Below are 25658 nucleotides of genomic sequence, written 5' to 3'. Positions count from 1 at the left end.
TTAATAATCGAAAAGTAACGTTGATTCCAGTAATAATCGCCAACTTGGCGAGTTTAAAAAAGTCGCCAAAAGGTGGGCTATTCTAGGATTTCAAAAAAAAAGTAAAGATATCGAGATTTTCATCTTTTAAGAGTGTGTCAAACGATTTCGCACTATCAGATAATGAAGTTTATAATTTATTAGTTGACGCCAAATCGGAAAACTTAACGGAAGAATATGACTAAATTGAGGAGTGTAAGGAAAAAGTTGGCACTGTTCGCATGGAATTGAAAGTATATTTGGAAACATCCTCCACATATCATGAAAGCAATTTGTCTGTAATTGCTGAAAAGACAAAATTAAATCTTCCTAAAATAGAATTAGTTAAATTTAGAGATTAAGTAAATGATTGGTAAAGTTTTTGGAGTCAGTTTAGTCGAATACACGATGATCAGTTTATGAAGGACGAGGACAAATTTCAATACCTCATTCAGAGTATGGTTGTGGGAAGTAGAGCAAAGGAAATTTTAGAAAGTTATCCACCATCCGCTGAAGACTACGCCACAGTGATGGAATGTTTAAAAACAAGATTCGGTCTGAAACAACTTCTCGTCGAATATTATGTAAGAGAATTATTAACTTTTGTGGAATAAAGCTGAACATAATGCAACTTTATGATAAATTGGAATCTTATCTGCGTTCACTGCAATGTATTGGTGTAACAAGAGAGAAATGTGTCGCCATGTTGCTTCCTCTTGCAGAGTCATATATTCCTGACGATATATTAAGAGTTTGGCTACGAAATTCTATAATTAGCAAAGAAAGTGATACTTATGGCTGTAAATTGTCCCAATTATTATCATTTTTGGGAACTGAATTTGAGAGCGAAGAACGTATCTCCTTGGCGAAAATTGGTTTCACGCATAATGATTTTTTTTCTTCGAAAAAGGGACAAAGATTTTGAAACATCCATCTCTGCGGTTACGGCAAATGACTTGTCGTCTGGGACTAAATCCATGCCATCATATTTCAAATTTAACTGCATATTTTGCAGGAGAAAGCACAAATCAGGAAATTGTTTTAAGGCTAGAAAAATCTTATTAGACGAAAAACAGGAAGTAATACGGAAACACAAGGGCTGTTTTTCATGTTTAAAAGTTGGACACAGATCGAATGACTGCTGGGTTAATATTAGAAGTATTGTTTGCAATAAAACAGATTGGCCTTTATTGTATTCAGACGTGCGCAAGACAAATAAGACAACGTTTGTGGACGCGTTTGCCGAAGAGAACATGACCTTGCGGAATAAAAGTCACCCAGAAGTATTATTGAAAACGTTTTTAATAGTTATTGAGGCCAATGGATAGAGCAGAGTAGTACGAGTACTATGTGACACTGGATCAAAATTGTGATGCCACAATTGGCATTACATATTTATTTCCTATCCCTTTAAAATAAATCAAAGACTTAAGCTTTTAAAACGAAATTAAAATATTTATTCCCTTTTTGCATCGATCAACGTAACGGATAATTTTTATTTCATTACTAATGCAGACTTATTAATTCACTGTCGCATCTAATCGAAAACAAAAATCTATTTATAACTTTTTATTCAAAATTTCTAACCGAAAATATGTTTCAGCTGCATGGTTGTAATAATTCTCACAAATTTCTTGGCGATTCGTGATCAAGGTATTTTTTAAACCCAATATTGATATGCTGGTTGGCTTTGTTTTGGCTATGCTATATTTTGATAAATCGCCAACTTTTGGATCTCCTACCCGTGCATCACTTTTGTCCGTTAGGAAAAATTGTATTCACCTTTAATTTCAAATTTGTGGAGACTGGGAGTGTCCTTCTCGGGCCTCCCCAGTCTCAATTTCTAACCGTCAGAAATGATATTCTAGCTGTATGATTTCTCAATACAGAGTATTTTGATTTGATCCCTTTAAGGGATTTTTTTTTGGATGTCAAGAAATGGCCATTCTCTATCACTAATTATGTTTAATAAAATAAATTTTCACTAAACGATTTATATATTGTTTTACTGAACATGATCATTTTTAATATTTTCATAATCAAGATGTATTTTCGTACGGCCAAGTAAAATCCACTTTACTATAAATGGCCGCCACTGATGGAGAGCAACCTCCACCATAAAAGTGATCATACCTTCTGAAATCAACAGTAAATGAAATGGGATTGGTGACCAAAATATGTGAAACTTTGACGCTTGTAGCGTTTGCCGGAGCCTGTTCTAGAAAGGAGCATAAATGTCAGAAGTTACGATTAAGAAATAAACAAAAGGATAACTTGTTTGAAGTAGAAGTTTTAGACGAACAGGTCATTTGTGGATAGATTCCAAGTCTGAAGGAAGGTCCGGGGATGACTGAATTACGTATTAAAGAAATCCGAATCACTCGTGTAGAGCAAGGCTCACAAGAAATCGAACTTTTGAGAGGAGCGGATTACATTGAAAAATTCCACTCTAACTATTAAGTTAGAATGTGGATTGGTAGCCATGGAAACTTACCTTAGCTGGATTGTGAGGGGATAACTGAACCATGCGCATAGTTCAAATGGACTCTGTTCAACATCACTCTGCATTCAAAATACTTATGTTACTGATTTCTGGAAATTATAAATAATTGGCATATCTGATCGATGCCAAATAATTATTCCAGTAGAATTTGATACTAAAACAATAAATCATTTTTCAAGAACTGTCAAAATAAAACAAGATGGTAGTTATGAAATTAGTTACCATGGGGGAGAAATATAGATGTTATGCTCAGTAACAGAGATATTGCCAGTAAAAGATTGAAAGCGATGGCAATGAGGGTTATTAAGGAAAATTGGTTGGACAGTTATCATGATGTTCTTCAAGAATGGATAAAGGAAAGTCTTATTGAATCAAGCTCATGCATATGCATAAGGTGGCATGCGCATAATGAGGGCTTAGTTAGTGTGAAAAAATTCTAGTTGCTTAACCGTAATAGGGGAAAACGGTTAATGAACTGTTTTTCTCACAGTTAGCAGTTTAATTACCATCTTATTTATGATTATCTGGCCGTTTTGTTTGGATATGGTAGAATAATTTTAAAAAAATTTTATTTAAGGATTTTTTCTTAGAAATTTTTTACACTGTCGAATTATTTTTGTGAAATTAAACATCATACCTAATTATCAATCAATATTAATCTTTGTTAATTATTTTCAATGATCTGATTAATAAAGGAATGTGATTACCTTGCCTGGATCACTCTAAACATATTTTTTAAGACTAAGTACATATGCCCAGTATTCATTTGCCCGTTATATCCCGCACTGATATTTTTTTAAGGTTAAGTGTCGCTTCCCTTTAAATTCAACACTGATTTTCTTTATGTTAAGTCCCATTGCTCTCGGCATTCCCAATACTGACTGTTAAGATGAAGGATCAGATTTGTCTCTGCGATTAGTTTAAATATTCAATGATACGATAGCACAAAAAAATACACGTTGATTTTTTAAAGAAATATTGGGCTCCTTAAATTAATTTAATGTGGTTTAATTCAAAGAGTTTGTGTTTCTTTTAAATAAAATGCTCAATAAAACGAAATCATGAATAATAGAAACTACGTATGCTGAAAAGTATAAAAGATCAGCCATTTACCTTAAATACAAATGCTCCATCCTCAATGGTTCCTATATAATCGCCACAATTTGTTCTAACTACAAGCGCATCTTCAAATGCTGCTGACGAATCTCGATGATTGGACGAAGGACCACTGGGTATTGATTTTGAACTGAAAAGAGCTACTTGGATTGCAGCAACTACTACTCCTGCTAGTAATAAACTGAGGACAACAACTGCACCTAATAAACACCTTCAAAAATAAAAAAAAGCATTTAATATATTTCTTATGTAATCAAACAATTGAATTATATACAATTTTCTAATTTAACAATAAATTCTATAATGTCTAGAAAATTTGTAAAATATACGTAAGAAATTTGTCGAAAATCCAGACGAGGTTATTTTAAATATATCATAAAATCATGAAAAGTGACTCTTTTGCATATCGGATCTATGCAGAATACTTTGTGACTAAATGCGACTAGATACCTTGATTTTGGTTAAGATGTAAAATATAAGAATTAGTAAAATTTTGTAGTTTGTAAATAGGTATTTTTTAATTGAAAAATAAAGATAAAAAGTAAGTTAAATAAAATTTAAATAAATGTTTGAATAATAGTAAGACTTCGACTTCAGATAAGAAAAATAATGTTCTGTTAAGTTAACGTTCTTATTGTCTTAATGTTTGATACACTAATTCTATTATTTTCGTATGATCCCTTTTCATGTCAAGTTGCGACTTTTAAATGACTTTTGACCCAGTCAAGTTGAGTGTTGTCAAAATATTGTTTGGAAGATATAAAATGGTACATAATTATAGCTCCAAGAATTGAGGGGATACATGTTTTAAGTGATAGTTTAGTGAGTAAGAGTAAATAACATTTATAGTTTATGCATTGCGTCGATTGTGTATGTTAATTAAAATTTTTGACTTTCTCTTCCATAAAATCTTAACTATCGAAAGTTATAAAACCTGAACACTGTTTTAAACTGCTAGCGTCTTAACGTTTGCACTCTTGGCAAAAAAGATGACTCCTGAAGCTAAGTAACGATTGTTTGTTACTAATTCGAAAAATACTCAAAGATTCTCACTTTGTATTTTTATCTACGAAGACTTCCCAAATTAAAGGACGTGTCAAAATAAGGCAATGTATATTCTGATAAATAAAATGTTATAATAAAATATGTCTAAAATAAAGTCTTTCCAAGAAATCTCAATCTTTCAAAAGGGTAATTTCAAACTAAGTTTTTTAAATGTTACATCGATGTTGTAGGATCTTTTTTTTAATATATAATAAAAGTACGAATTTGTCCAGAATCTGCTGCTTATAAGTGACATACATTGATTTGCTGAAGGTGGTTCATCTAAGAATTAAAAATTTTAATATTCAATTTTTTGGTATTCAAATAAATATCTTTTACATTAATTGATTTGATAAACATGTAATTTCTATGTAAAATTTCCTTACAATTAATAACTTTAATTCTAGCTTATGCATTATAATACGTTTGATTCAACTTCTTTAATACTTTACTTTCCGTACTGTACTTTCTTTAGGAAGCTTTATTTCTTTTTTATAAACCACAAAATTTGGACAGGAAATATACTGTCGATTTTCGCCAGCCAAAAATTATTGCACGTGCAAATGCATAGCATGGATGGAAAGATTTCTCGCAATCATTTCACCTAAACATTACTTTATAAATACCTGTGTAACTTCTTTCTGTGAACTTTTCTGTGTCTTCTGTGGATGAATATATCATCATCATTATCTAGATGGCTATAAGGACGGTGACTTAGAAGAGACATAACTTGATTGGATGCTAGGTCAGCATATATTATGTTAATAACCAATTCATCTGGCAGATATCTGGAAAGAGAACACATTTGGTCATGTTAAGCGCTAAATTAAAGCTTGATTTAACAGTTTAGTTTTACCGTTAAAATAAGAATCAAATAGCAGAATGGTGAGATTCATTCACTTCATTTGGCATATATATATTATTCTCTTTTATTTTTTAATCAATATTTTTAGTATTTATTTTGTTTTTAAAGGAAGAAAGAAAAAGATGATTTGACTGTTTTGTTCATCGCACAAATATTTCATAAATAGATATGTATGCCTGACATATATTAGTCCCAAATGTGATTGCATGAAAGTCATATTCTTTCATATCCAGAAGAAATAAACATTCTATAAACTGTATAAACATAATGAAATCACTAAACGTTAAGAAATTAATAAGAAAAAAAGAGAAATTTTAAAATAAGAAAAATATAGAAATTATAATTTATAATGTGCATCATATGAAATATTTCTCAGACTCGGCTTTACTCTTGAGGTTATACTACACATTTTTGGAACTTAAGACTTCGATGGTTTAAGAGGTTTAAGTGGTCGGTTATTGTTTCAAAAACCTCAGATTTCTTAAGATATATAAATTTAATTAATTCAAAAACATTAATCCGACATAACTGTAATTGTTTTCATACAGAAATCGTATTCCGTTCTTCATAGTGGTATTGTTGAGCAATTTTCTCAACGAATTGCCAAAGATTGCATTTTTCCAATTCGTATCGTATTTAGTTTTTTCGCTTAAAAGTTGGTTAAAAATAAAGTAAGTTGACAACTAGAGCTGACTTGAAAATAAAAATAAAATTGCATTATTAAAGATTTAAGTGCTAAAAACTTCGTAAAGTCTTTGCATAGTTTATAAAATTTAAAATTCAACTTTGTTAGTCAAATTCAACTTCGAATTCAAACGATTCAGAGGCGCAATACAATGAAAGTAAGTATGTATAAATAATTGTTTGCTCAATATAATTCAGTACTGATTTCTTTTCTTGCAAATATTATTGACTATTTTTCTTTGTCTATGAGAAATTGAACTATGGTGAAAGAGGATCCTTAATGAAAGTATGGTTTCAAAGGTTATATTACTTCTGCTTTATCCACATCAGTCTTTCTGTCAGAGTCTTGCATAAGCTGGTTGAAAGGCGTGGAAGAGTTTATTTCGTATTAAAATATTATGTTAGAGTAGAATTTATTCCTTTGTCGCCTAGTTGGTGTTGTGGGTAGAATCTTCGTCTGGCTTTGGCGTGAGTTCTATTTCTCTGGCTAAAAGCGAAATGTCTGATGAGATTGCCCTTTCTCTGACAATCTCTTTGCCCCTTATGGTAATGAAATGCAAAATTTGATCGAACTACTGATTTTGGCCCACGTTATTTGGAGAAAAAAAGTGGCTGTTTGCTGTAATTATTGCTTCTTTTTTTTCTTATTTTCTTTTTTTCAGACATTTTATAGCGTATAATTTGTGACAGTAAACATTTTAATTTTTTCTGGTGCTAATAAATCTCATATTCATTCCATTTGAATTCTTTTATAATACTATTTAATCAACTTACATACAGTACTTAATGACGGTTACATTTGTTGAAACATAACTGATTCCTGATTTTCTACCCTTAAATTTCTCGTTATTTCAAAGAAAGGTAAAAGCAATTATCGTATTTTATTCTTAGCTTGAAGAAAAAAAAACAGTGAAGCAAACATTATCATGTAGCAAAAAACTTTAATACCCTAATCAATCGATATTCAATTTAATTATTCATGTCTGAAAATAATAGCGCTTTTAACTTTCTAAAACTCATACAACTGGTTTCACATAGAAAAAAAAACCAGAAATTTATCTTTCAAACCTAGAAAATGGAAAGACATAGATTTGTTTCGATAGCATAAAAATATTTTCTAAATTTTTTTTGCAAAATTATCATGCAAATATTTTACTACAAAATGTCAACTTGAACCAATGATTATGTCTATAAGATAACATGAGCAAACCAAGCACATAGCGGCATTTTGTTTCAACAGACGGTTGATAATATAAAATATACGATTTCTTATCAACAGTTATTTAGAATCTGTTGAATTTACGGACAAATTTATTCTGGTTTCAATCGCGTTTAAGAGTTGAAATTCATCTATAATTAAATAAGGTTATTTTTAAATCAGAAAAAAATGAAAATGAAAAGAAAAACATTATTAAAATAATCTGAGAAACTGAACGAATTTTTTTTTGCACAACAGGAAACAAAAATAAACCATGGAAATCAATAATACCTCGAAAGAGCATAAATGAATTCATCTAAAAATATATTGCTTATTAATAAATCATGTTTAAATTGTTATGCACTGTCGAAAATTATTTTAGGATGATCAGTATCTTAAGATTTTATTAACCTTTTAAATATAAAGAGACGCAAAAGTGATATAAAACTAAAAAAAAACACGCAATTAAATAAAAAATGGGATAACTAAATAGCCGTATTTAAAAGACTAATCCTTATCCAGACATACAGAAACACGCATTTTATTCTTAACTGTAAAAATAACTTTTCTACTTAAGAGCATGCATAAAGGATGCTAGAAAGATTTATCTAATGACCTAAAGTGAGGTGGAAATAAAAAAAAGTACCACAATTGATTCTCTTACACCCAACAAATTTTAAAGAAGATTCAAAAGAATGTTCCTCAGCCAAAAGGGTGTGTATGGGTATTTTATTCAAATAAGATCCTTGAATTGATTATTTTGCGAGGCTGATACAAAGGAATAAAATATTTAAGGAAACCTGAAAAAGCTACACACTTCTTCAGATTGTTACAGCTTCTATTATTTTAGATGTTTTTTTTTCTTCTAATTTTTCACATGCGTTTTTTATTGTTTGGTGAAAAAGTTTCTGTTAAATATGTAGTTTAATCAAGATTTTATCAGTGGGATAAAGATAGTTTTAAAGTTATATCACGAAAAAATACCTAAGATTCGCCATGCTTTAAATGTCTATTTGCAACTCATTAAAGTATTTGCAATGTAAAATAATGTATAGAAGAGGGTCACTAGTTTTCTATCAGAAAGAGCAAGAATTTCGTAACTGAATTATTTTTCGCAGAAACTTTTTACCGTTATGATTTTTTTTTTAGTTTAACTGAAATGTTTTTCACTTCACATAAATGCAGTTATTAAAGCATCCACAAGCGACAGTTTTCAAAAACCCCATTTTTTGGTCTCTTATATCTATGTCAAATCAAAAAATGGCAGCGCAATTGCGTTCTTCAGGCAAATACTACTCTTTATTTGTGGGTTTGACTTTTTTTGGAAAATCTTTGAAAGGTAATGAGTTTTTCTGTTAGTTTTATTTCATCACACAGTTTAATCAACTTACCAAAAGTGCAGAATATCATTCGCTTGACGCAATGTTTAAGAGACACAATTATTTTAACTATGATTTCGCTAAGTTATCAATTTTAGTTGGTGAAATGCACATTGAAACTTTATTGACTATGTAAACCTTTTGTTCTAGCAAGAAATTCACAGATATGCCTACCGATATTTTGAGAAGTTAACTATTCAATGCTTTATAGTAATCTATTTTTCTGAGAAACCAACCGTGAACATCTGATTGAATCTGATAATTTTTCTTACATAAAAATTAATGATGTGTATTTAATTTCATGGTATATAGTGCAATTTATACTGACATGTTGAATGTTTTAAATATTTTATTTAAAAAAACTAGTTATTTCATATATTTATCCCGTAATAATTATACAAAAATAATGGTATATACGTTACATACATAGAAATATTTAACCATCAAACTTTCTGCACAGAAGAAATATTTCGATTCAATCTTTACTCAATTGTTAAAAATAAAAAAAAATCATTTTCTGTAGCATGTGTTACAATTTGAAACAATATGATAACTAAAGCTTGTTACTCAATTCATGAGTAAAAATAATTGATTTTCAACAAAAAACGTTAACTATCTTTCTCTTATTACATGAAGGTTCACTTTTTGCGTATGAATTATCATGTATTCATGATTTTATTTATAATATATGAAATTTTTTTTAAATTTTTACTTATAACTCAGAAAATAAAGCACACTATTATGAGAACCTGTCCGATCCGGGGTGACGCGCTGCATATTCGGATTTATGAGCGTACATTGTTAGTACATGAGTGTACAAAGTGCTATAGTGAAATACCGAAATGTTCCATTCCACTATTTTTGATGTGAAGTAATTACCCCATTTTCTTTTTGTGGTAACACTAAAACTTGTAATAAGTATCATTGATACGTGATATATAACACAAAGGAATCGTTGAAGTCCTTTTTCAGACAATTTAAAGTACGAACTATTTAGTTTAGGATACGCCACAATGATTTTTAAAAGAAAATTAGTTTGTAAATCAAACGTATGCCTTGCATAGAGAGAATATTAAGATGATTTCAAACTAGACTTGACAGAGCAAAAGGAAACAGAAATTTTTTTGTGTAAAACTATTTAATAAGTTCACAGTTATTTAAGCGTTAAAATATATTTTTCCTTATTACACAACTACTTTTGCTTTAGTTGATGAATTGCAGCGTGAAACCTTGAAACAGATTCATACTAACTCGTACTCGATTATAAACTTACGATATCTAAAGCGCGCAGCATTGTGTTTTCAGAAAAATATTACACCACAGTTTTCAATGTGTACAAAAAAAAATACCATGCAATGATAAAGATGAATATTTCAAAAATATAAAATACTGGAAAATACTGGATATAAATACTAAAAATAAATAATGCTAAAAATGTGCTCTAAAGAGAACGGATCTCTGATATTATATATGTGTGCGTATTTCAGCATATAATAGGTAAGAACATTCCAGTGAACATTTAAACTGATCGCCAGACCGTAATTATTGTGGTGAAGTACCACACCTAATTCCGTGCTGAAAAAAAGTAAATGTGTACCATACAATGATAAAAATGCGCATATCATTAATATAAAATGCCAAAAAAAGCTAATTAGCCTTCAAAACGTAAGGACATAAATGCTGCAAGCAAATAATGCCAAACATGTGCTCGAAATAGGACTGTTCCTTTATATAATACTTGTGTTTATCACCCCGTATAATAGGTAAAAATGTTCATGTGAACATTTAACCTGGTCGTCACACTGAAATAATTGTGGTGAGGTACCGCACCAAATTCGGTGTTGAAAAATCCAAAAATTTTATTGTTGAATACTTTAAATTTAACACCAAATCGAACATTCAAACGCATTTTAAAGGGTGTATTTAAAATTTAACACCAAATAAATAATGCTTACAACACAAAGCACGTAATTACACTATTTTTGAACTGTTTTTACCTACATAAACGACAATTTTGGCCATTTTCAAACATCATTAAATGAAATTATTTCCAATTGTGCATGAGAAAGCTTAAGCTTGTTTCCCACGCCGCGAAACATTCCACGGAATACAAAGTTCAATGATACAAAATGCATGTTTGATTTTAGTTGCGTACTATGATAATTAAGTTCTCATAAGAAGATTTACATTAATCTTATCAAATTAAACATGTTTAAAATATTTCATTTCTATCTGATTTTACTCTATAAGGCTAGTTCGAATTTGTATTAATGTTTTCTTTGTGCTATACGTATGCTTGATTTACTATCTAAATTTATTTTAAGAATTATTCTTCTACTGAACATTGCTTTGGTGTAAAGTACGCTTTTGCTATATGTTTATTATTTATATGCCTTATAAAATAAGAACTTTCTCTAAAAATTTATTTTTCTAACATTTACTTTACAGGCATTCGTTTTTTTTTCTTTCGTTTTCGCTATCTCACTTTCTTGAAGTCTTCATAAGAACAAATTTACCAAAAACTTTTTTAGTGAAAAGATTTTCATTAAAACTTTTTTTTTCTCGTCAACTCCATTTCAATCGGGAATTCTTATCTGTATAATAGGAAACTTTTCCCGATGTTTCAAAGAGAGAGAAAAAAAGTTGAAGTCTCTCATTTCCTATCACTCCGCTTCTTCCCAGTTAAAATTCTTTAAGTAAAAATTTCATAAGACTTTATATTTATTTTCAAGTTTTTTTTATATTTCGAAATTTTAAATTGATACAAATCTCTTTGAAAATAGTTTTGAAATTGTCAGGGAAATGCAATTGATGAAATTGATATTGAAGTTAGTTAATAAGAAAATCAGAGAATGTTTGTTTTTTATAATGAAAAGTATAAGTATAAAAAATTTATACGGATTAAGACTGAATTAAAAATATATATACAAATAAATAAATAAAAAATAAATGAATAAATAAAATAAAAATGCATCACTGTTATTTACCAAACGATAAGTTTTGAAAAAAGAAGTCAACAGGCATTACATTTTGAAGTTTCTTTTTAATTAAATTTAAATTCATTTTATTAAATTTAAATTCGTGATATTAACATTGTTACAGATTGGAAAATGTATTATCGGTTCCTAAATTGAATTAAAATATGAATGGAAACTTATAAAATGAGATCAAGTTTAATTAATGAAAATAATAAAATGGCAGTTTTGTTTAGTATTTCCTTTTTTGAACATTTCTTTTAAGTATTCTTACTTAATATTTCTTTTTAATCAGACTAAAGTATTTTTAAGAATATTTTCACCATACCACTATGTTATTGTACTACTAAGTTGAACTTATGTCTATAAGAGCTACAATAATTTGAAACTGCTAAGCTTTTTTCTGCAGAACATTTAAATAAATAACCCACTTGTCAACTACTTTAAAAATAAATATATTTTCTTTGAAAGGAAAATAATTGCAATTAAGGGTTTGAAATAAAAAGTGTTCTGATTGTTATCCATGTTCGTTAATTTATTTTTGAAGATTATATTGGATGTCTTCAAAAAAAAAAAAAATAATGAATTAACTACTAATTACTCGGAATTCCTTTTTGAATAAATAATTACTCAGCATGCTTAAAAAATATTTAGATAATTTTTCTAGGAAGTGATTTTTCTTTTTACATTAACTACCACATAATTATTTATTATTTTTCTATTTGGGATCACTTTTTTTATCTCCCCGCAAAACCTTTTAAATTAATAAATATTATTTTATTATTAATCAAAAGCATTGAAACTATATATGTGAGTAATATTAAAATTTTTAATATGCTTACTTTTTATATTTTATTACAACCCAGTATAAATGTCAACTTCTTAAAAAATTAACTTAAATGATTATATCTCCTATAGATGTGTAATATATGTAAAAAATAATTTTTACCAAAAATTATTTTTTATATTGACATAGTTTTAAAAAAAAAACTATAAAAGCGTTTTTTTTAAATTGAAATGTTAACTTTACTGCTGTAAAAAATATAGATGTAATGTTTGCTGCCGGAAAAAGCTGTATTTCAATTCAGTACGTGATTAAGTATAACTTATTTAAACTGAGTCACAATTAATAAATACTGATAATTTAAAATGAATATAAACGGAAAATTCATTAAAGTGAAAAAAAAATATAGAATAGACAGCTAGAAAAACTTCTTTGTTGCTTCTAATGACAGTTGGAGAACCCAAGCTCTCCAGCCACCTGCTTTTTGTGAATTAAGTCAAGAAGGTGTGCCTTTCATTTGACAAGAGAGCACCACAAGGGTGATTATGCGTCTTAGCTCAAAGCCCACGGATAGATTACAGAACCACTCATTCGTTAGGCTACTTCCCCAATTTATACACAGATTAGAAAAGGGAGAAAATATTCTCCCGATCCCTGTACAATCTGATTAAAAAAAATAAAAGACAAAATTTTACAAAAAATTGGTTTAAAATTACGAAAAAAATTTTGAAAATTTAAATGCTGAAGTGAAAACGGGTGCTAGAAACAAATACACAGATTAATGAAAGTTATCAAAAATTAAAGAGATATAATATTTGACAGTCCCGAGTAATTTTAAGCGTAATAATGTTAAGTCTTATTCGTCCAAATCATTGATCTCTATAGGTTATTGTATTGCTGATACGGGACAACCTAAATAGTAGAAGCGAAGCCTGTCAAATGTATCAACTCACTCCAAGGTTAGGCTTAGCTCAGCTCTTTCGTTTAACATTAATGTCAATGTTGCATGATTGCAGTTTTAAAAAATTCATTTTAATTTAAACAACAACCAGTTTTGAGGTAATTATTTTAATAAAGTTTCCAAATACTTACTTTCTTAAGAGAAATTATGGTTAATTTCTCTTTGCTTTAAGAAATAAATTTTGGCCACTTTTCTTTTATCATTCTCGCTAGGTATCAAGAAGTGAACAAAAGACATTCAGGGTGATTTTAAAAAAAAATCGGCCTACTTGCAAGATGAGATTTAAGCTCGGAGCATATTTCAGAGGTATAAGCTAGACATTTGAGATCGACAGCAAAGTGGCACTCACGGTTATGGTTATAGGTACTGAATCTCGAATTTTTCGAATAGCAGTATCCACTTTTTTTTCGTCTCAAAATGTTCAGGGCATGCAAAAACCTGGAGCAGAATTTTAATTGTACATGTTGAACAAAAATCGGACGCGTTAATGCACGGGGCTCAAAAAGCAGCTCTCAGCGTGGTCACAAAGCTAGCAATCGTAACGCACATTGGGAATTTGAATATAAAGGAGGTAAGACAATTATGACAACACAAATCGAAAAAAGCGAAAAGCTAGTTCGGATAACAAAATTCCTACATGGGTGCTAATACAGGCAATTACACATAGCATACAGAAAGAAAACTGTAGACAATGTAGCCGAGTGTAACATAGCATGAGGGTTATTATCAATCTCACATTTAATGGTGTTTCAAATCCAGCAAAGTTTGTGAATTGCACATGTATACCCCAAAATTGAGATATCTCTAAAATCAGAAATTCTTAGGAGGGAGATCGGGGGATCATGGAACCCATAGTTTCAGATGACGCGATTACCAAGATGCTGTTCTAAGACCCTTCGAACAAACGACGCAATAAGTGGAGGTGTGCTGATTTACAGCCATACAGTGTCTTTTAGTGCATATTTCCCAACAATTCTGAAAATACCCGATTTTGAAGTATGGTTGTATAGCATGAGCCTCTCACAGAGCGTGTTACAAACCCAGCTAGTGTTGTTTTTTTTAACAATTATAAGCCGAAAACAGCATAAATTTTCAAATGAATTAAGAGCCTGTGAGCATTGACTTTTACACAGAAAACGGGTCTTGCTCTACCTTGTCCTCTGCACTTAATTTTACTATTATTAGTCGGCTATTTGGAGAGATCCTAAATCAATTGTTCCTTATATATTGTCAAACAGTGTAATAAGAGATCCGTGCTACAAACGGCATTACGATTTGAAGACATATAAATCAATTAAATTCTAATAGTAAAATGTATTGTTAAATATTAATAACCATTATTTTTTAATAACTTTCTTAAGCAAAAAATTTTAATTCTCTGTTTTTATATTATTGCTCGTTTACGTAAATATTATAAAAATTTATGAAAATATTTCAAACGCTTAAAGGCAAATGGTTGCTCACCAACAGTAGCTAGATGACTTAAATGTACATAAATTATTTGTTTGAAAAATAAAATTTATAAATAAGTCTCAAATTGTGTGTTAAAATTATAAGAAAAGCTTTTTAAATATCTATTTAATTTAAAATATTTAATTTCCCCGAAGTTTTGAAATGGCAAACAAAACTTGTTGGTTGTCAAAGGTCAATTTTAATTACTAATTAAACACGTCCTATAATTATTAATATTGATTTCAACTGTTTAAAGTAAAAGCTCAGTTACTTAATTATACTGACCTTTAGTTTTTCCGCAGTGTCATTAAGTTAAATTGCTATTATTTCTTCAACTAAATTTTTCTTTAAATTGTATTTTTACTATTCTAGATCTGTGTGTTCTCTTAATTTAAAGAAATTTATGACTGTTAAAATTGGTTTTGTTTTGGTGGTTTAAAATAAAATTCAATTATTCCATATAGAAAGTATTAATTTCTAACACTACGATAACTAATAATGGCAAATAAATTCGCAGTTTGATTTTTATTATTCATCAAAAAACAGTATTAGCTCATATTACAGTACTGAACATTTTAATAACAAAATCATGATGGGGCCCATTTCTTCCAAACTCCGATTTAAAAGTTGAGACATATATGAGCCTAATATAAATCCACGCTTACTTCTGCAATATTAGTGACAATTTTTACATATAGTTCTGAATCACCTGGACATGTTGGGGGAGGGAATATCGTAGTTGAACTTACTTACAGCTTCAACATTTCGGCCATTTGCTTCATTTTTACTGGGGAAGCAGTTGTCCTACTTTTAACTTCACGACTTATTTCGACGCATTCAGCACGGAATTTTTGTGATTATTCGGAAAGTTAGAGCATGTGTGATAAATAAGACATGTGAAAAACGAAGTTCAACTAATTTCAGTTTTTCTCCGACATTTTTAATACCTTTCTCGAGAAGGGTTTTGATATTTTGTCTTGCTGAATTCCCAGCCACGTTAATTTTATAGGAAATACTTGGTATACTTGGCTGATACTTGAACGGTTCAGCTGCTCTATCTACCTCTGCCCCAATAACCATGTCTGTACCATTGTCTGGCATGGAGCATTGCAATGGAAAATTTGTTCAGTCTTTGTGGCAGCAACTCTGTGTCCCGTAAAGCGAAAACAAATAACATTCAGTTAAGCCTACAATGCAGCCTTGGTCTGCACATACGCACGAGCTTAGCTGAAGTCAAGCTCACCCGCTTACGAATAGGACGCACTAAAACGTCTAATTTTCATTTGTTTTTTAGGAAACCTCTTCAGAAATGCATTACGTTTAATGTTTAACTCACAATTCAACACATTTTAATAATTTGATCCAGTTTTAACTACTATCATCCTACCTTTTTTAGTAGTTTTTTTATGTATGAAAGACTTGTTAGATGAAAGTCATCATCTTAACATTTTTGCATTTATACGCGATAAATATATTTTATATTGTATATAACTGGTTTATCGTATTTAACAATTTAATCTGATTTAATTAACTTTTTAATGTACTTGTTTTAATATTTGTACTAAACTGTAAATTTCACACATGTCAGTACGAGAAATTTGCAGTGCTCATTTTACCTTTTAAATTCTTTCAAAACCATTTATTAGCCTCAGCATTTCCACTTTTAGACTTGCTGCTATTAAATATCAAATTCAATTCACTGTGCAACCTCAGTTTATACTTACATATTGTCTTGATTTTTGGCTTAACGATTATTAAATCGTAAAATTCTATTTATCAGAAAATTGGGTTTCCAGAGATGGCTAGTCTAAAATAAATTGAGACGTGATTGATCGGTTTTCATTTAATTATCAGTTATTACATATTTTTAATTAATCACATTTGTTCTGGAGAATTATTCATAATTTTTTGCAATCTGATCTGATCTTTTTTAAAATTGTTTCTCTGAGACAGTATATCTTCTTGTGCTATTAAATCTTGTATTCTTATATCTTGTATATCTTCTTATATCTTGTATATCTTCTTATATCTTGTATACCTTCTTATATCTTGTATTATTCAATGGTTCATGATGACGCGTTAAAAATAATGATTAAACTGTGCGCATGACAAACTATGTCATGAAGTAAAGCACAAACATGTATTTTTTTCCTAAATTAATCCGATTCTAAGAAAACAAATCTTGTTACTTAAAATAATGAAGACAACCGTTGTCAGGAAAATTTGGTCCCAATAGATTAACTAGAAGAATGGTTGGTGGTTTGAGGTTGGTGGTTGAGGAACGTTGTCAGCTTTTCGCCTTGTTTTTGCCGAATTTTAAAGATTATGCACAAAATTATAATGGTTACAGAATTGTAGTGGTTACAGCATTATAATGTTTAATATTATGTTTTTGAAATTGTTTTAGAGATAAAGTTAAAATTTTTTAATTACTTATTTCGATAAAGATATCAATGTTTGTATTTACGATTATATTTTCATAGTTTCTTGTATAAAGGATTTTGCCCAAACTTCTAAAAGCTTGGCAATAACATAATAACGGAAATAAAATACTCAAAATTATTAATAGTGTTACAACATTTTTTTCAATTTAATGTTATGTTGGACTATGATTGAAACTACGCTATTTAAATGATTTGAGGGAAAAATTATTTTTAGCACTTTTTAATATGAGTAAGCTACAAAGTAATTCTTATTTATAAGCGTAATTGTAGTTATAGTTTTGCCAAAATAGCTTCAAACTAGCTAGAAACTAGATCGAACTTTAGATGCAAACACAACATTTAAGTGGAAATCAGAGATGTTCATTCGTGTTTGCTTAAATTATGAAATTTGAAATAATTTCATTAATAGGTAAAAGTGAATGCTTATTTATGGAAGTGAAAAGAATGAAAAGAAATTATTACAGGAATCTTACCATCCATTCCACACTAATATGAGTATAGGTCAAATCAATTATTTCTATTAGCTTCCAATCTGAAAATATAAAAAAAATACAATTCAACTAAATGCTGGTGCATTAACTACAAAAAATCAAACTGTTCTATATGTCATAAAAAATATTTTTCTAATTATATTTCAAATATTTTATCTCAACAAGCAGCAAAGATTTTATGACAATTAAAAATGTTTCGAAGAGTAAAAGTAAATTTTATCTAATGCAATTTTAAAAACCACGAACAAATGCAATTTAATAAGACTCTTAATTAGCTTTTTAAATTAAATTTGTTGACAAGCAAATTTATTTTTAGCTTATTTTGCAGTTTCTTAAGCGCTTAATAAGGTGAAATAGAATTTTTTTTTCAATTCTCCTCATCACGTTATAAATTAACGTAATTACTTTTTCATATTTTTCTGCCATCCTTCGGTTTACAAAAAATTAAAAACTTCACAGATTTATTAAATATTTTTGAGCAATACACTATTCATTACTTCTGGAGAAGGTAACGATATTTTACCAAGGAAGTTATCGCAACAAAATATAGAAAATATTTCTCAAGAGATTTTAGAATAAACGTTTACAGAAAATGAAATGATGCACAGATTATACTTGAGAAAAATAAATTCGCAAAAAAAGCTTGCTTAATGAAAATTTCTGTGTTTCAAACTTTTTATGTAACTAATTATGCAATTATCTTATCTGAAGGTTACAATTTTAAAAAGAATACATGAATAAACATGCTTTAAAACGAAATAAAAGCTAGTTTAAAAATTAGAAAATATTTTTGAAAAGGATTTGTTATTACGGGAATTTAAAAATAACTCTGAATACTTTCATATAGATTTTAATTAATTTAATTCAAAACGAAAAGTAACTTACTTTAAATCAAAAATTTTTGTTTTAAAATTTTCCCTCACTTTATCAATGTTTAAAGCAAACATATGAGAGGAGATATTACAGCAGTGGTTTGACATCCATTTATTTTTTTTCACATACTAGTACTGCTTTATCAGTTATAAATGTACTACAATTAAAATTTTGTATGCACTTAGGCTTTTGAATTGTTTTACCGTATTGTTTGGCGCAGCATGTCCTCATTTGGACCTTGTGCCACTAAACCCTACATTCAATCAATCAATCAATCAATCAATAGGAACTAAAATTTGCTAAAGTTTTAGCTTAAGATTGTTTTTTGTTTTTCTACAAAAGGAACAATGGAGCTTTTATAACTTTTAATTTCAGAAAAATCAAGAGAGGTGAAGAAAAGCGGGTAATTTCTTTGTAAATAAATATAGCAATTTCAATTCGTTGACGAAGCTCAAAATAAAGCATACTTTAGAAACACGTGAAGAGTTACAAGGTTTAAAATATCAGGAAAATAGGTAAACTTAGCAAAATTAAAGTTGGTCATACTCTAAAAACCATTGGTGTTGTTTATAATTGGCTTATTAAATGGAACACACATCCACGTAAAAAAAAAAAAAAAACTTAAAAATTTACATTTTCAAGAACATTTTTTGAATCATACATTTTGATAAAACTGCCAAAGTACTAAAGATGTAGACATTTTTTTTCAGTTTACATTTATATATAAAAATAGTTTTTTGATCCTTCAACTAGAATATTAAAAAAAAACACAAGGTTGGCGCAACTTTGCTAATAGATGGAATTTCTCTATAAAACTATTGAAACTCCTTTTGCCCTTAAATAGTAAAAAAGTTCTTTGGATGTATAATCATGTCCATTAGGACATATTTTTACCTTATGTCCATTCATGTCCATGAGGACATAATGGCATTTTCTCCAATGCACTTCTTTCGTTGTACTTTTTAGATATCTAAAACTCATCAGAAAATGTTCGAACTTAAGTTCTACAGCCAGCCAAAAACTTAATCCAAATTTCATAGCCTACCCCATGCACTGAATAAATTTTTAAAGTCGTAATTTTTAATGGCAAGAACTGTTTGTTGAATTTTATTTGTTTTCCTCCACTTTAAAATACAAAATTGAATTTTTTACAAAAATTTACCTTTTCTCGAATGGTAAAACAAGTTAGACATTTTTAATTTCTACTGGAGATTATATCTTGAAGCGATCAGAGCAGAAAAAAAATTGTCAAATACTTAAACAAATAAGAGGGTTCGGAGAGAAGTAGTGGGCAGGAGGGGGATTTATTTAGAGGAAGAAAACTTGTAAAGTGTCAATCTGGTCTTACTCGTTTTCGAATGAAATATAGATAAGCAATGGAGAAGTAACAGTGTCCTAAATCCAATTAATATTATCAAATCTCTATCGCGGTCATTTTGACAGTAAATAGGCGTTCCAGGTGAACTGTCATTTTATGCACCCATTTTATATTCTAACAAAATTTAACTTTAATGCTTTTAAAAGTATCAAAAGGTTAGGAAAAGTCACGAAAGTCAAGCAAGCTGGTATAATTATTTTAGTACTTTGTGCCTCTCAAAAAAAATTAAATATACCTTATAATTTTTTTTAAAAAAATTAGAATTTTTTTAAAGAATTGCTTGTGAAAAAAAATACTTTTCAGATATTTTTTGACAGTTCTACCAGGAAAAAAACAAAGCTGTCCCACATTGTGTAAAATAATAAGCCATAGCAATAGTTTTTTCTTGCTATGTATCGTTAAGAATTTAAAATATGTAGTATACATGTGAATAGAGATATACAGATATATAAGTTAAATAAGTTTATGAAAAAAGTTGGGGGAAAAAGACAAGATAGTTGAGAAAAATAAGGGCAAAATTGAGTTCAATATCGACTATTTATATCTCTACTTATTGCCTCAGGGGATATATCTCTAAGAATTAAGACATATAGTATACATGTGAATAGAGATATACACATGTATAAGTTAAACAAATCTATCAAAAAAGTAGGGAAAAAAAGATAAGATAGTTGAAGAAAATAAGGGCAAAATTGAATTCAATATCGACTATTTATATCTCTGCTTGTTCTTTCAGGGGAGTTGCCTTCTCTTGGCAAATGCAGATCCTACGACCTATAGTCTTAGTGATCTTTCCCCTGTCCTATTATAGTACTGTTTTTCATCTTACATTGGCTTTAACCCTTTCGCTACAGCAGCGCGCTCCGCTTAAGTGACGCCTTTGTACAGTGCACCACGCATAGAAACGGGAACATTACATGTAGGTCAGCTGATGTTCGGATTTTCTTATTTAAGTGTTACATGAGTTAAGTGTTAGTTAGTTGGAGAGTTTGCAAGTATTTAAATAAGAAATACAAATTGGGATAATTCAAAAAATTCTTAGTAATTTAATTCAGTATGATAAATTTTGAAACAAAGCAGACAAACATATCTGTGTGTACGGCTACATGCAGCACTAGTACAAATAGAATATCTCGTGGATGCCGGCTAAATACATCACTCGTACTCAGATACATTGCATAAATGGTGACGAAATACGGTGCTCGTAACAAAAGAGTTAAAATTTAGCACTTATTATTTTATCCTGGAATTTTTACCATCTAAATTCCAATCAGCCCAATTCATTTTCCTGCTTTTCTCAAATGACATTATTGAATAAGCTTTAGATAATATAATAATGTCATTTGAGTATAAATAATGTCCATATTAGCAGTTCACAAACTAGGTTTTGAAAGCCGACTGTCAGATCTGTTATTCATCATTCCGATGTGTAAACATTCATATCTTACTTTACTAATTTGATGCTGCTTTACTGATTCCGGCTTTTATACAATTAAATTTTCAATAAATCCAATTCACCTCCTTCCTTATCTGAAATGACGTCATTGCATAAATTTAAAATTTTTAAAGTTCTTCAACCATAAAATAAGAAAACGTAGAATACCAGATTAGTAACTTATGTTACTTTTTCTAAATATAGAAAAAAAGTGCTCCAGAAAATATCTATGAGAAATTTCATCTGTCATAGAATAAGAAATCCCAGATACCCTTGATATCTTTCAAAGATATATATCCTTTCAGGAAAATCAAAGGGGATTATTGACATGGCAATAGGTTTTCTTTTTCCATATCTATACCCGTTGGGAATTTTATCAAAGATAGTTTTATGCAGATTAGGTACTTAGACCCAGATCAGATTTTATAAACAAATAAAACATATTACAATGCCTTTTTGCATCATTATATGAATAATGCAACAAAAATGAAAATTTTACAAATTTTATTTTCAAGAAGAGTTTTAATGTGGAATTGATTCCGAATATTTTATTTTAAATTTGTTTTTGTGGCACTGAAATTTCTCAATATGTTTCAAAATTGCAGCAAGATTTTTTAAATATTTATTTTGTAGTATGTACCTTTATGGGTGGATTTTTTTTTAAATTTTTTTTTTTAAGTTAAGCATGGTTTATATGATTTTCCAATTATTAATCCTACTTTTTTAATGCATCAGACTTAGTTTTTAATACCGTAAGATCAACTGCCAATAGAACGTAAATGTAACTTGAATTTACTTGCATAATTTATTAGTTTCAGTGACATAAAAAGTTGATGCTTTGGCATAAAGACGGTCAGAAAATATAATTTTATCCATCAAAATTTAGTACTGGGATACTTCAGGAATGAAGAAGCATATTTACATAATATTTTTGAAAGAAAAAAAAATTAATTTTATGCGTTGCTTTCAGGACGAAATCGTCAAATCACCTCAAGGTTAAACTTATAAAAAAATGTTTTTTTTCTTCTTTTTTTTTTCATAAGAAAATTTATCATTCAAAACTTTCTCAGGGATTTTACCTCTTTTAGGTAAAAAAATTACTTATTTAGTAAAAAAATTACTTATAACAATGGTTTGTCTACTCCTGTTCCTCTGTGATTCAAATCCAACAATTCAATATTTTAATAAAAACGATGAGAACATATTTAACAGTTTAATAACCATGACCATATATTTTGTTTTTTCAAGATCCAACATGGAAATCGAATGATTTTTTTTATCAAAAAACACTCTATTGAGCTATTTGAAACTCTGGATAATCATTATATTGCTCCAAGCACTTAATTTATTAATCGCTTCCTCAAAAGTATACATTAAAAACTATGGTGTAATTTCTCTCTCAATATGATGAGCAACCCAGAAATATGTGCGAAAGGAAACTTTATTACAAATTAACACCAAATAGAGCTTTTAATTACAATTTAAAGGGTGTAATTGAAATCATTTAAAGGGTGAATATGAATGCTTTCAGTTGTGTAATAAGAATAATTATATTTCAAATCTCTGAGAACTGTATTAACTGATTCTATAATGTACAATTTTTATCCGTTATGAAAATACTTATTCGATTTCGTCTAAAGATTCTTTCTGTGCTTCGTGCATGTTTGATTTACAAACTTATTTATTTAAAGAATTAGAGCAAATATGCATTCTTACATATATATTCTTACTTTATATAGTAAGTATATTTTTAATGACTCTTATGAGTATCTTATCTTACTATAATTATGAATTATGAATTATTATAATAATTATGAATTATTTTAATGTTACTGAGTAACAAAAAATAGAGGATGCCACTTTATACCTCAAAAATATCATTGTTGAAGTGAAACACTAGATTCAAAAGTAAATACAATTGTAAAGTAGTTGCCACCATTTTTGGCTTGGAGATTAAAAATGTTTACTGCGAACAGAGATAAAAGTTTGCTATTAAATTACGTAAGTATACGTTAAGTTGCGTAATATAGACATAAATATTTTTTTAAAATCATTGTGAACTGTTTTAAGTTATTTTGGATTATATAATTTTAATCCGCTTCGGTTTTGTTAACCCTAGTTCATATTCGTCTTAATATTCTCTTTGCTATGCGCGCGTTTTGGATTAATGAACTAATTTTATTTTACAAATTAGTGCATATATATACAACCTATATTAATGATACGTACTTTACATAATATCATAAAAATAACTTTACCGACTCTTATGTGTATCTAATCTTACTGAAGCTGTAAATTCTAGCGTTGCTGAATATGAAAATTGGGGCAACTACTTTGCACCAAGTAATGAAACAGGCCGTTATCCTGCTATATTGAAGCACCAGTAACCAAGTGTTATAAATGGTGTTTTATTACACCATTTTGGTGTTAAGATACAATAAAATTTTTTACTGTTTACAAACACGGAAAATAGATTATTTTAATACGAAGCATTCTCAAATAAAATAAACACATAAAATTATTTAAAAAAATAGTATTTAAACACTTACAGAAATATTTGAAAGCAAATATTAAGCTTAGCATAATGTTCTTTAAAATTCGCATCGGCTTAAGTAAAACATATTTTATTTTATTTTCAAAGAAGCAAAAGTTTTCTTACATTGGAATAAAAGTCTTCCGCCAAAAAAAGCATTCTATAGAGAAAAAAATTCGGTTTAAAGATTTAAAAATAAAGTTCAGCGCATTCTAAAACTCATTTTCAAGGAAAAAAATTTAGCTTTAAAATAATAAAAAAAGCTACAATTTCATTTTTAGAACATTGATCGCCTTTACCTTTTACTGTATAAAGAATGTGTGGCAACATATCTCTGCGGATTTCGTAAGCTAAAAGAAAATATTAGGGATTTAAGAGGAAGATAAAGTATATTTTCAAATATTGAAAAGTGTTTCCTAAGACTTTTATGGATGGTCAAACATGTCTTCGGATTAATTCCAGTATCTTCAAATTATTTATAAAGTGTTGCCATTTTTAAATGCTGAAGGAAAGTATCTTACATTTTAAAATTAAAAACTAAGTTTTGACTTTTAAGAATAATGTAGTAATTTAAATGTGGAATTTTAAATTAAAACAGACTCTTATAACACTTGTTTTTTTTTAAGTAAATGTTTTTTAATCTAGTTATTAGCACTTTTGAAATTTTCTTAAATATAAAACTTCAACTCAGTAGGTTTGAAGTTTTGAGCAGTACCTAAAAGACAAGAAAACTTTTCAATTAAAAAAATTTGCCAAAGTCACTTTCGTAGACCATTTTTAAGAAAAACTAATATGCATTTTGCTTTAGGAGCTAAACGTCACGATAGTTCAATGGAAAAGGGACACTAAAACATTATCTTTTTTAGATTATGGATTGTTTGTTTGGATTTATAGCTATAGCTCATTAAAATACTTTTAAAACTTCAAAGACAGCACTTTTAAATTTCCTCCAAAAAGGTTAAGAGCAAATAATAATTTATTGTTATATGTAGATTTCATCACCCCTATAAATAAAATATCGTATTAACTTTAAAATAAATAGTGTAGTATTGTTAATTCTAGCATTTTCTTCAAAGGATAGAAACTCGCAACTACTAAAGAACTTTGCAAATCATAATTGAGGTAATACTAATAAAAATCCTTTTAGCTGTGCTGATTGTAAACAAGTGAAACAGCTTCTTTGATAGTTAACCTGATATTCCGTTTGTGTTTGGAGTCTGTATACACCATATTTATACTAATTTTAGCAATACCATACATTTATGTATATTCACTATTTGGAAAATTAGTACATTTTGACTTAAATGACAAGAACATTATAATTATATCTGCAGAAAAGTAGAAAGGTTGATGCGTAAGCAATCAAGTGCATTTCATCATTTTATGGAGAAAAAAATCTTATCTGAAAATAATTTTCTTCCCATTCAGAGAATTCCAAAAAACTTTGTTAGATGAAAAATAAGCTTATTTTGTAACAGTACGCTTTTTCCCTTTTACAATAATATCCCCTTCAAATTTGATGCCA

The 25658-nt window shown here is 28.8% G+C and overlaps 1 protein-coding gene across 1 annotated transcript in view; it reads right to left on the bottom strand.

Annotated features, from left to right (window-relative positions):
* LOC107439320 (uncharacterized) overlaps positions 1 to 25658 on the bottom strand; it is a 78663-nt gene that overhangs the window by 30075 nt on the left and 22930 nt on the right. Inside the window, exons 2-4 of the mRNA XM_043042697.3 lie at positions 17897 to 17955; positions 5308 to 5469; positions 3635 to 3848 (exon numbers count right to left, since the gene is read on the bottom strand). Of these exons, the coding sequence (XP_042898631.1) occupies positions 3635 to 3848; positions 5308 to 5408 (315 nt within the window). The 5' untranslated portion in view covers positions 5409 to 5469; positions 17897 to 17955. The remainder of the gene's footprint in view (positions 1 to 3634; positions 3849 to 5307; positions 5470 to 17896; positions 17956 to 25658) is intronic.

The sequence above is a fragment of the Parasteatoda tepidariorum genome, chromosome 7, assembly GCF_982258835.1.
Source record: "Parasteatoda tepidariorum strain Cologne lab strain chromosome 7, Ptep-v5.0, whole genome shotgun sequence".
NCBI classification, from domain to species: domain Eukaryota; kingdom Metazoa; phylum Arthropoda; class Arachnida; order Araneae; family Theridiidae; genus Parasteatoda; species Parasteatoda tepidariorum.
This window is presented reverse-complemented; position numbering and strand designations above follow the sequence as displayed.